General features: G+C 37.4%; 1 protein-coding gene across 1 annotated transcript in view; it reads left to right on the top strand.

The window, feature by feature from the left end:
- Nucleotides 1-13,036, top strand: part of TAOK1 (TAO kinase 1) — a 154,480-nt gene extending 141,444 nt beyond the window's left edge. Inside the window, exon 20 of the mRNA XM_049861547.1 lies at nucleotides 3,709-13,036. Coding sequence (XP_049717504.1) covers nucleotides 3,709-4,170 — 462 coding nt within the window. The 3' untranslated portion in view covers nucleotides 4,171-13,036. The remainder of the gene's footprint in view (nucleotides 1-3,708) is intronic.
- Nucleotides 13,037-13,408: the final 372 nt, after the last annotated feature.

The following is a 13,408-nucleotide window of genomic DNA, read 5'->3' as shown; positions in this document are numbered from 1 at the left end:
ACCAGATGACAATATAACTATAAATCTTAAATTCCATGTGAATGTTATACATGCATGAAAAGTTGTAGTATTTTCAAAGTATAAACGGGCTTTATTTGTTTTCTCATCTCATTTAGTTTTCCCGGTGTTTTACTTAGTATCGCATCCTGGTTGCTTTTTTTTTTAAGTAAGAATTAACAATTGGAACATCTTACAAGACCTTTATCTGTGGAACTGAAAATATTCACACACACAAAAAATCATATTTGGTTTCAAAGAAGACAGATTGAAAGAGCCTCTCAAAAGTCTTCATTATGGTAACTCCGTCTACCCAGTGAAACCATCTTTCTAATTTGCAGTGATAAATAACATGTTTTAAAAGAAATGAGGATAGATGTAAGCTATCACAAATCTTAGTTTTGTTTTGTATTTAATTGAAAAGTGTGCACAGTTTGTATAACAAAACTAATCAGCAAACAAAATTGAAGCAGTGCTTATTATTTAAAATGTTGGCAAGCATTAATGTGTTCAATTATTTTAACTTGAGTCCCCATCAGATAATATGCAGGGCATTGAGATCAGTGAATGCTCAGAGCATTCCCATCATTTATTAGTTCCCTTGAATTAAAATAAATCTTTTTAGTGAATGAATTTTTGAAATTTTTACATGTGAAATATTTAAAAGAAAAAATTTAAAGTTCTTTGAATCCTTAGAGGTATGTAAATTTAATTCTTTATTAATTGGTTATTTTATATATAGTATTAAAAAAAGAAACCAAACCTGTTGCCATCAAGTTGGTTCTGACTCAATGGCGACCCTATAGGACAGAGTAAAACTGCCCTAGAGGGTTTCCAAGGCTGTAATCTTTACAAAAGTAGACTGCCACATCGTTCTCCTTTGGAGCCTGTGGTGGGTTCAAACCACTGACCTTTTGGTTAACAGCAAAGCAATTAACCACTGCCCCACTAGGGCTCCTTTCATATATAGTATAACCAAACCAAGCCCATTGCCATTGGGTCAGTTCTGACTCATAGCAACCCTATAAGACGAGTAGAACTGCCTCATAGGGTTTCCAAGGAGCGACTGGTGGATTCAAACTGCCAACCTTTTGGTTAGCAGGCAAATGCGTAACCGCTGCGCCACCAGGGCTCGACATACATAGTATATAAAAAAAAATAGTATATAGTATATATAAAATATATAGTATACTATATATATATAGTATATATACCATATATAAAAAAATTTTTTTTTTTTTTATAGTATAGTAGTGATTACTTCTTGCCTTCTATGTGGGAGACCCCCACATTCAACTCCCAGCCAATCATACGTCAAGCGCAGCCACCACTCGTCTGTCAGTGGACACTTGCGTGTTGCTACGATGCTGAGCAGGTTTCAGTGGAGCTGTTCAGACTAAGACAGACTAGGAAGAAAGGCCTGGTGATCTACTTCCAAAAATTAGCTGCTGAAAACCCTATAGATCACAATAATCTGATCCCCAGCAGATCATGGGGATGGCAGAGAATTGGGCAGCGTTCCCTTCCGTTGTGCATGGGGTCACCATGAATCAGTGGCCAGCTTGATGGCAGCTAATGAGAGTGACATATTAAAAGAGTAGAAAAATTATTTTTAAAATACACAATCATCAGATTTTTTTAAGTTAGAAAATATAGAGAAGCATAAATAGAAATTAAAATTTGTCTTTAATTCCTCCACTCAGAAATCACCAGAGTCAACTGTTTTATGTCTTTCCCTCAGAAGAAGCATTCATGTCTAATCTAAGTCCTTCAACCTTCACATAAAATGTCCTCTCTAAATCCCTTTTATAATATTTTAGTACTTAGAACAATAATTTTCAAACTCTCCTTATGGAAGTCTATTCAGACCTATTTATAGTTTTCCCGACACTTACTGTAATCATTTCTCTGTGCCTTTGCACATGTTCTCTCTGCTGAAAATGTCTTTCCTTCCCCTTGTTCTTCTGTTAAACTTCTGTTTGTCCTTGAGACTCTGGCTTTTATGTCAACCCTGTGGAAGACTTCATTGTCACTCCATCCCTTTGTATTTCTGCTGTACCTCATAAATCTGTTATTACATCTTAACACACTGTATTACGTTTTTAAATTTGCATGTGCCTCATGCCAAAATATATGCTTTTTAAAGGGCACTTTAAAAAACCTGATACATAAAAACTGAACATGTTTGTTGGACTAGACTTCTGCAGAGAACAGTGACTATTTAGGACCTCACGTATCTTGAAACTTGAATCATTTGATGTTCCTTTACAAATTCTCTTCATTCCTTTTTTTTTTTTTTATCATGGAAATTTTCAAACATATACAAAAGTAGGAAGAATAGTACAGTGAAATCCCCAAGTACTAATCACCCAGCTTCAACAGCTATCAGTATTTTGCCAATTCTTTCTCATCTACTCTCCTCTCCCCCACACAATCTGTTTTTTGTTTTTAATTGTGCTTTAGGTAAAAGTTTATAGCTCAAGTTAGTTTCTCATACAAAAACTTATACACATATTGTTATGTGACCCTAATTGCTATGCTTATAATGTGACAGCACAGTCCCCCTTTCCACCTTGGTTACACCCTATATTTTAACTCCAGTGTCTGGAGTATTTTAAAGCAGATCACATTTCATCCCTACATACACATAAGGACATTTTGTCTTCAACATAACCACAGTTCCATTGTGATAGCTGAAAAAACTTATCATCATTTACAAATATCATCTTATACTTGGGGAACCCAGGTAGCGCAACGGTTAATGCTAACCCAGAGGTTGGCAGTTGGAACTCATCTAGTGGCTCCATAGGAGACCTAACAGCGGGCAATCTGCTTCTGTAAAGGTTACAGCCAGGAAAACCCCATACAGCCAGGAAAACCCCATGGAGCAGCTCTCCTCTGTCACATGGGGTTGCTATGAGTCCAGATCTACCCAATGGCACCTGGCAGCAACAACCTAATACTCAGTCCATGTCTTAATTTCCCCTATTATCTCAAAAATGTCTTATTTGGATTGGGTCCAAACAAGCTCCAAACATTGCATTTGGTCAATAATCTTTTAAACCTTTTAATCTCTTCCCCCTCCCTTATTTGTTTATTGTAGAAGAAATTGTATGGTTTGCCCTATACAATTTCCCTCACTCTAGATTTAGCTGATTGCATCCTCATGGTGTCATTTAACACATCCTTCTGCCTCCCTTCACATTCCTGCAAACTGGTAATTATATCTGGTTATATTTAGGTTCAATTGTTTATTTTCTTTTTAAAATTTTTGCAAGACTACTACTAGGGTTTACTCTGTACTTCGTTTGCATCATATCAAGAGATAGGTAGTATCCAGTTGTCACACTTGTAAGTGATATTGATCAGTGGGGTCAGGTATTACCAGTCTGATCACCCATAAAAAAGTTCTCCATCAACTTTTTACCTAATGGATTTGGCGGCCACTGATGATCATTGCCTTGATTTATTATTTCAGTAGAGGTCATTACCTTTGCTTTTAAAAACTGGATTTTATATGCTTTAGAAATACAATTTATGTATGATTCCTATAGTACCACTCTTTGGTTTTTAAATATCCATTTGTAAAATAGCCAGAGTGATTTTTTTATTAACTCACTTCAAAGCTGAGTTAATATTGCTTCCTTAGTTTATAGATTTTTAAAATATAAATCCGCTTTCCTTTTGTTTCCCTCTCCCACCCCTCACCAGATTGAAGAAGAAATGTTGGCTTTGCAGAATGAACGCACGGAACGAATACGAAGCCTGCTGGAGCGTCAAGCCAGAGAAATCGAAGCATTTGACTCTGAAAGCATGAGACTAGGTTTTAGTAACATGGTCCTTTCTAATCTTTCCCCTGAGGCATTCAGCCACAGTTACCCGGGAGCTTCTGGTTGGTCTCACAATCCTACTGGGGGTCCAGGATCTCACTGGGGTCATCCCATGGGTGGCCCACCACAAGCTTGGGGCCATCCAGTACAAGGTGGACCCCAGCCATGGGGTCACCCCTCAGGGCCAATGCAAGGGGTACCTCGAGGTAGCAGTATGGGAGTCCGCAATAGCCCCCAGGCTCTAAGGCGAACAGCTTCTGGGGGACGGACGGAGCAGGGCATGAGCAGAAGCACGAGTGTCACTTCACAAATATCCAATGGGTCACACATGTCTTATACATAATAATTGAGAGTGGCAATTCCGCTGGAGCTGTCTGCCAAAAGAAACTGCCTACAGACATCGTCACAGCAGCCTCCTCACTTGGGTACTACAGTGTGGAAGCTGAGTGCATATGGTATATTTTATTCATTTTGTAAAGCGTTCTTGTTTTGTGTTTACTAATTGGGATGTCATAGTATTTGGCTGCCAGGTTGTTTTTGATTTGTTTTTTTAACTTTTGGGGAATTTTTGAAAAGGGGAGTTGATACAAAAAAATATATATACACATATGTATATATGTGTATATATATAATGCATGTAGTAAAAAATCGGATAGATAAGGGGGTATATTCTGAAAACTGCAAAAATAAAATGCAGCAAAGTGGCTTGAGTCATCACTCTTGGGCGTTTGTATCCTAAGAAGTTCATGAAAAGATCTAAAGCCTTCCTCCATATCCCTAATTCTTACAAGCCACTCACAGCAGGCAGCATATGCTGAACTAGTTGTTAGGAGAACACACTCGCCTCCCCTCACCAGTGTATTTTCTTTATTAAATTGGCCCGACTTCTCAGCCTCATTTGGAGTAGAAAAAGAGAGGGGAAATCCATGAACACTAAAGGGTTCCATTGACTTTTTCAGAGGGTAGGAAACAACTTAGTTCATTTTCTCAGTGCCACATAGGTTTGTCAGTGATTTTTATCCATTCGATTGTGCCTTCTTTGTGGCATGAAGAGGTGAGGGTACTTCAGGAGACCACAAGTTGTGTGGAGATTGCATTAACAAACCTGTGAGATTTCAAAGGGGGAGACCAGAAGGGTGAAAGAGGCCTCTGAAAGCTCATATGGTGGGTATGTTTAGCAGCAGAGTGAGGAAGTGAAGCCTATATATCCTGAGGTTTTGTTGCTTATACTGTGATATCTCATCCTAGCTGAGCACTATAAACTCCCAAGACCCCGAACATATTTTTACTTGGTACAAAACAAAGATGTGTAGCCAATACAAATCAAATGCCAGAGGTATTTGAATGATGCCATATTTGCAAGCTGCCATCTATTAGAATTCTCATCACACTACGTAGACATAATTTGATTACCCCATTTTGGCTTATGGGATTTCCTGTTGACACATAGAATAGCCAATTATTTAAATGTTTAGTTGCCATAGTGAACAAGGAGTCACTGAGCCAATGACTACCAGCTGCTGACAAATCCTCATCACCACTGTAGATTTTGTTGCATGTGCAGGTCCTCTTTTTTTTAGTTGCTGTTTTTGTTGCTGCAATACTTTACAAACTTCTAGTTCATTGAGACTTTGTGGTCATTTGACATCATGTTAACATCACACAATGGGAAACACCACTTACAGAAGTCTCTAGCCTTCGTGCTTAAGTACTACTGAAAAAGAACTAGGAAGTTTGGCAGATTAAAAAGAAAAAGTAAGTTAAAAGTGGTCAGGGAATCTCTTGACAAAAGCTAACTTTTTTTTTTTCCCCAAAAAAGGGGGGGCATGTTTTGTTTTGTTTTACAGTGAAGGATCAACTTAGTGCTAAATGTCAGACATTAATTGGTGTTCCAATGCCAGTGTGGAAGTTGAGTTGGAGGTGGGTGGGAGCTGTGAGTATTCCTTGAAGAAAAAAAAATGTCTTTTCCGGTGGTGAATCAGAGTTCCTTATACGTTGTTATCCTGCCCCCTCCCCGGTTGTCTTGAAGAACCCGTGCTGCTAACTCTGGGTCCTGCTTTTTGTGTAGTCAGAATCCCTCTCATTGATAATACTCTGCTAGACTGAACTAGAGACCAACAGCAATGTATCACTGTTGAAGTCCTGGTTTTCTCAACTAAATTAAAGTCTTCCCCAGGTATGTCAGTCTAACCCCCAGGAATCTTCTCCTTTAGGATTTCCTGGCATTCATTTAAAGGTAAATGAAGAAAAATTAACATTTTAATGTAAATCTTTTTAAAATCAAGATCACGGTAGAATTCACACACCATTTTAGGCAGTGTTTCAAGTAGCACTGTGATATAGTGTCCTCTTGGCCATTCATCATCACCAGTTCTTAGATAAAGGTGACATGTATCTGTCATATCTAATGAGATATCTAATGTCATATCTTTGTTGCATTCAGACATATAATGCTTCAAACAAATTGAGAAACCTGACAAGAAAAAGCATTAAAATTTAATAAAATGTTAAAAAACGTAGTGAAACGTAATCCCAAAACCCAGTGCCGTCGAGTCGATTCCAACTCATAGTGACCTGGCCCCTTTTTATATAAGACCTGGCCCCTCTGTACTACTAGACGGATGGAAGAGCAAATGTTTTGCATACCAAACTCCAGATTCCCCATTCTGCATTTTAAAGTCCAGTTGTAGACTTAAAATTAGAGTTTTCAACTTAATCAAATTGAGTTATTGAGTTTATTCAGATCATATAGACTTGTAAAAATGCAATTAAATACTGACTCCAGATGTCTTTCCAGTAAGACTTTGTATCTAATTTAATCGTGTGACACCCAGATTTACATGTAGGTCATGACTATACCTGGTTTATACCATTAAGTTAATTTTAATTAAAATATGTATCTTTTGCAAAAATGATTCAGATTAATTGGTTTGTGTTGTTTGTGCAGGAGTAAAATCTGACTTCTGAGGAATTGCATACGTGATAGGAACCATCAGAGTAAGGCTTATAATAGGAAATTTGAAATGTTTTGAGATTTTCTAAAGAAAAAAGGAAGCACTTTCTGAATCAGTGTGCAAATGTCAACATTTGATCAGATTAATACTACCTCTTTCCCATTGTTGGTGTCCACTCGTTATATGTGTATTTAAGGAAATAAAAAGTATGGGAAATTTGTTCAGCATATCAGAAAGTTCTAAATGCTACATCTGGTTTCCAGAGCTTGGCAGTAAAGTTTCCTGTGTTCGCTGTCGCTCCCTTTTTTCCCTTAGCATTTTAAAAATGCAAAACCTCATTCCTTGAAATATAGTATTCCTGATTGGGTTCCCTTCCCTTTGCACATGTTTTTCTCCCCTTATTAAAATCAGCTCTAACCCCAAATTATATAGTATCTGAGAGTAATTTCATTATATATAATGTTAGCTGCAAATGTGTTTATACTATTTTTATTCTCTTTTCTCTGCCTAGAGATGAGTACTGCTGCATGTGAAACCATGGCCACAGGTGTCATATGCTTAGTACTCCAGGCATATTACAAAGATTTGTTGTGAAATTGAACTTTCTACCATGGTCTTTACGATCTTTGGCTGCCTAGACATCAAGTAAACACCATTCACTACACTAAGGAAGCTGTCCTGGACACCCCTTCCACCTATTTTTCCTTACCCTCTTTCAAAAACTGAAAACTCTATGAGTGTCTTTTTAAAATCATAAGGCAGATTTTAGTACTTCTTACTTCTGTAAGTGCTAAATGTCTGGCATTTTAAATTTTTACAGAATACATTGTGTTGGACACTGGAATAATACTATTTATTTTCACCTGTGAAAAATGACTTCGTTGTACTTGAAACACCTCCTTTGCATGTCTCCATTTGTGCCATTCACTAGTGGAAATAAATTGTATTATACCATGATCTACTGGCTTTTTAAAACTGTGTTAGATATGCACATTTTTGGTATAGCTGTTATCATTTGTATGTGTATATTGTGTAGACATATGAGTGTGTGTGTGTATAGATAAATGGGTGGATATAACCCACACTGTACGTTTCCATCAGGGCACTTAAGGTTCTGTTCTTTTATTTTTTTATTTCAGCCCTCAGTTAAGGCAAAAATGCATACTTTTCTTAAGAATGTGTGCTCTGGGTTGGTATTTATGAGAAGGTGGCCATTACATGCACCCTTTCCTTTTTAATCCCCCCTGAGCACTTGTGTGAGTGGAGAGAAAGTTAAATACAATGTGGAGCATGCATTGCAATGCAGTGAATAGTGCTAGGGGAGAAGCCAGTTAGTGTTCCTTCGAGTCTGTGTTGTGATACAATAAAAAGGTAAATGATGCAGAGAGAAATGAACCGTGGAGATTAAAACACTGATGGTGATTGCTCTGCAAAGATAATGAAAAGCATCAGTAAGTCACACAGTCTTTAATACTTTCTATATGTATTTCTTAGCAGTGATGCCATTGATCCTCTTACCCCCCCCCCTTTTTTTTTTTACTCCATTAATCCTAATATGTATTTTGCTGAGGACCAAAACATCCAAAAAAGGAATTACTGCTGAGGCATTTACAGTTCTCCTAAATCGTAAAATATAAGAAATGGCCACTAGGAGAGAAGGCTATGGTACTGGTGTGCGGGGCTTTCTCCTTCTAGCTGCCTCTTCTTGCTTGATAATCGTTAAGATCTTTGTGCACCTTCCACCCCTTCTGAGCCACCACTATTCAAACCAAGCAGAGGTTTGACCCAACACAGCAACCCTTTCCTAGTAAATTTATATGGTCCTGCATTTCGTCCCATGCTCACAATGTGAAGTGTCTGGTGTGTATTCAAGTTAGAAAATAGTATATTTAAAGTATATAAGTGTGAATCTTGTGTATTGATGGAGGTGGAGGTTCTTATTTCTTAGATGGAAAAGAGCCTTTTCTAAGGAGCAGGGCCAAAACTTGGGCTGTCATCTTTAAGCTGCTTACCAAAATACAGATCATCACTGAAGAGAAACACATTGTCTATTTTATTTTCCTCCATCTAACACAATAGCACCCCCGACCAGCTTATAGCATTGCCTTTGACAAGGCATGTATGTACTCACTCACTCACTCTTAGTTGTTAAGAACTGGAACTTTCCCATCCTCAAATTCCTGAAAGGATAAAGAGTGTGCTGTACACCTAGCAGACTCACCCTTTGTATGCAAGGACTACTGATCGAGGTCTATTTTGCTGTGTGTCTGGTTATGTTGTCTGCACTTTTATGAAATCACTACAGTAGGTCTGCATTGGAAATGACTTAAATTTGTAAAGAAGTAAATTTTATTACACACTGTCTAGAAAAAAAAGTGAAGCTGAGAACTCTTCCTTTATTGTGCATTTATGTTTTCTACTGAATTTTGGAACCCCCTTTAAAGTCATGTTGGCTAATTTTTCCCTCTTTGTATTCATATTTCCAAAATTTCACTCATACGGTGGAAGAGAACCCATTTAGCCTAATGGTAGTCTTCAGATGATAAGAAATATATGAATTATTAATGCACCTTATCTGCCTGTTGTGGGTCTCTTAAACTTGCACTTCCCACCCACCCAAAGATAGATACCCTTTAAAGAAAATAAAGGCAGAGAATTAAAACTGGGGAGCCATTTACTATGTTACCGTCACTGTTAACTGTTTCCCAGAACCCAGACTTTTTGAAGTTTCAGAGGTTGTATGTGTGTGTGTGTGTGTCTGTTGGATTGTCTTTTGTTTTGAAAATACAAGTGATTCTTCAGAGGGGGAGAAAATCTAATCCTCTCTGTGATCTCCCTTTGAAAACAGCGTGATTTCCACTGAGTATACTGATTTGAACATCTGTAGGTAGTTTGCCATAAAAAAGTGGAGAGAAGATGAGACCTCTGAATGAATGAAAAAGGGTATTATTTTGATGCCCAAGAATCCCCCACAAAGTACGGGTACTTCAACCTGCACAGTTTCCTTTTCACTCACAGTTTTTAGCAATTGCGAGTGAAAATCATGTAATTATCTGTAAATATGTAGCTAACAAATTGACCTAGTTTCTGTATTTTTTTGTTTTTGTACTAAAGTTTATAGGTCTGTGCCAGCTAGAGAGGAGTTGCCGTCATTGCCAGTTGTGGTCCTAGCGTCTAACCCTGAAACCATCCTAGGTGACATTTTAGAATTAATGCTTAAATGTTGTTAAACAGGGGGAAATGAAGCTTAACCGTTGATCAGGTTTGAAATCTTTTGAAGCTGAATAATTTAATATAATGAGTACATGTTCTTGATCATGAATGAGGTAGGGCGCCTCCCTTCCCCAGTGGCCATGTTTACAGAAGTGTGTTTTGTCTATAAAGTGCAAGTGTTTTAATGTTTATGTAAATTATACAGGTGATAACATTATGGTTTGGAATTGTTTATTGGGCTCTTCAGCTGAATTTTCCAATGAAATGAACTATGCTTATTGCTGGCACATTGGTCCCATTTCTGGAACGTTTTTTCTGTTTCCAGAATTGCATATGTTCCTTTGTCATTACCCCCTTTTAACCTCTCTTTCTCTGATATGCCTTGTAGCCTAAGGTATTATTAGATTGGTGAACATAGACGAGGGAAAAGTATTTTAAAAAATATCCAGGAACCCTCATATTTATGCTTTCAGTGCTCGTGTTATATGTTTCTATGGCAACTCTGAGGTCAGTGGAGTTTAGAAATGAGATACCAATTTTAATGAAAAGTGTGTACTCTTTGCTTTTGCATGGCTTGGCTTAGTATCAAAGGTCTATTAGGGCCACTGGAAACAATGAAGACCAGCTACGTGGGAACAGGTTTCTCTCAGTGGCACATTTTGCTTTTTCTGAGCCTTCAAATGCATTGCCTCGGCATGGACATTAGTGTTACTATAAATCGCACATGGTCATGGAGAGAATTATGTGATTAAAAAGGATGCAACTGCCTCACGTTTGCAGGTTCTGGTTGGTCCATGTGACCGTTTGGCACATATCAAACAAATCTGGAGAGTATTGAGCCCTTCCCCTTTTTAGTCATAGACAAGTATGTTTAGTTTATGAAGATCCTAGCTGCCCCTGGTGTGTTGCCAGACAGCTCTTTTTTGGTGCCCATTCCAAATGTGCTTTTGTCCTTCCTTGCATTTCATACTGTCAGAAACCACCACCCCTTCTCCTCCACTGCATTTTATGTTACACCTTTTATTCCACAGTAAGTAGGAGTTGTGCCTACTTAGAGTGCCCTTCCAATTAATTGCACATACCCCAAAATATTCCAAGCCAGAGACACAAAGTAGGAGAACATTTCCCCAAAAAAGTCCACTTGAGGCCAGTAATTTATCTGACAAGGTATTTTACCACATTATCTTGACACTTGACATATGAGCCTATTAGGAGTTGCAAGTGACTTTCTAGGGTAAAATCCAGGTGGAGAGGGACATGAAAAGAGAGAATTTCGTTCTCATTTTCCTTTTCCTTTTATGATGATCCTTCTCTGCTAGGTTAGAACAGGTTAGTTTTCCAAATTTGTTTGGTTTTGTTTTCTTAGGGAAATTTTTACAAAAGCAATGGTCTGATGTAAATAACATTTTAAAGTATAGTGCACATAACTTCCCCAGACTATTCCAATCTGGTAATTTGTAAATGCTTTAGAATTTTTTAAATTAACACTTGTGTTGCTAAATCCTATTTATGTAAGTCTGCTAAAATTTTTAACCCATTTAAAGCTTGAGACAAACATTTAAATAATGGATGGGTTACACTGAGCAATTTAGCTTTCAGAACCCCCTTGTTTTAGTATATGAAAAAGATAGCCTAATGCGCATTAATGAGGTTGGAGAGACTGAGAAATATGTATAGTGTATATTTTAAAACAGCTTTGCTTGTATTGTGAAGATTTAAAACAAACTTGAGATTTTTAACGTAACTATTAACACAGTTTTAACATAAGTTATCCCACTGGGTTTAAGAGCATCTTGAATGTATAATCCTTTTTGTAACCCAGGTTGGTTTCTGCTTTTACCAGTCATCCAAACACATTATTTATGTTTTTAGTTTTATGTACTCATTTCCCTTTGTTTTCCTCAAACAGCATGATTTTTTTGCACATGTATTGTAGAAAATTTTTAAAAGAAAAAAATGAATACATCATTTTCTCTGAATTTTCTTCACCTTTCCCTTCTACTAACCCTTTACCTTAAAGGCCATATCGCTCCATTTGCATTACTTGTGCAAATGCCAGGGTTGGTTTTTATTTTTATTTTTGCTATTTACTTAAAAAAAGAAAATGCTTCAGTCAATTGCTTTTTTATTTAAAAAAAGAAAAAAAGAAAAAAGCTGTAACCTTATCATTTCTGAAGACATTGAGAGATGAATGCACACCTGTAATCACCCAGGACCAGCTTTGGTGGCTAAAGGGAATATTTTCAGTAAGGAAGAGGTTCTTTTCTACAAGTGGTATATATTATCCACAATCTATTTCAGTTATTCCCACAAGTCAGGGCTCCAGATAAAATGAGGGTTATCAGCTAACTGATATGATATCATTGAGGTCCATCAATGAATTTGTACATTTCTAGTTCCCTTTGGTGAAGGGAAAAATGATGATTTTGCAAGACCTAGATTTTGGCTTGGTTTTTTGCCTCCTTTTTTTGGCAGCCTTTATCTTCTCATCTCCCACAGCCCTTGAGCCTGTAGGGTTTTCATAGTGGACGAAGGACTTGGGTGGGGTCTTTTAAAACGAGGACTGGTTTTTTTGGTGAGAGATTATCATGTTAAAAGCGTGTTCTTCCGCTTTACAGCTGACTCTTTTTTAAATATACACAGTCCTCTCAGTTTTCAGACCAAACAGGTGCCCACAGTGGAGGCTTATCAAGGGTTGCAATGGGGAAGAAGCCCCTCCCTCACTGTCAGCACCAGCTGGTAAAGGTGGCTGTACAGATGTGCATTTTCCTTTTGGTAGAAACGGTCCGCAGCACTAACTGGTAAGGCTTATTGTACAGTATATCGTCAGTATTCTTCTGGTTCAACATACCTTCTAGTTCATATATAACCTGTATTAATTGTATAGATTGTGCATTTAAAGCTGTTACCAAGTTGTCAGAACATAAGAGAGAAAACAAGGTCATATGTAATATTTTGTTTGTAAGTATCCTTTGTATCATAGCAAAGGAAATGTTAAAAAAAAAAAATCAACTGTAATAAAGTAATTTTAGTACACAGGGTGTCTGCTCAGTTTTTTAAAGTAAATTTTATTCCCATAAATGGTAACAATAAAGTATATTTCAATTCAGTGGCTATCTATTGGATAATACTAAATCTCTGGCATTGTGCTGGTTGTTGGGGTTACAAAAATGAGTAAGATATGGGTAAGAGTGAATCCCCCTATAGAGACATAAATCCTCTAGTCTAATTGCCTCCAGTTCTCTCTGCTTACACAGTTAAGTGGCCTCTTCTGTTCTGGGTGTGAGATGATTCTATTTTAGGTTTAGATTCTATTTCATACAGGTTGTTCTATTCCTTTGTTGTGGTCTTTGTAACTACCACACGCAGAAGCTTAAAGGTATGCAGTTCTTGGACCTTGTACAAAGCTTTAAA

The sequence above is a fragment of the Elephas maximus genome, chromosome 19 (assembly GCF_024166365.1).
Source record: "Elephas maximus indicus isolate mEleMax1 chromosome 19, mEleMax1 primary haplotype, whole genome shotgun sequence".
Taxonomy (NCBI): domain Eukaryota; kingdom Metazoa; phylum Chordata; class Mammalia; order Proboscidea; family Elephantidae; genus Elephas; species Elephas maximus.
This window is presented reverse-complemented; position numbering and strand designations above follow the sequence as displayed.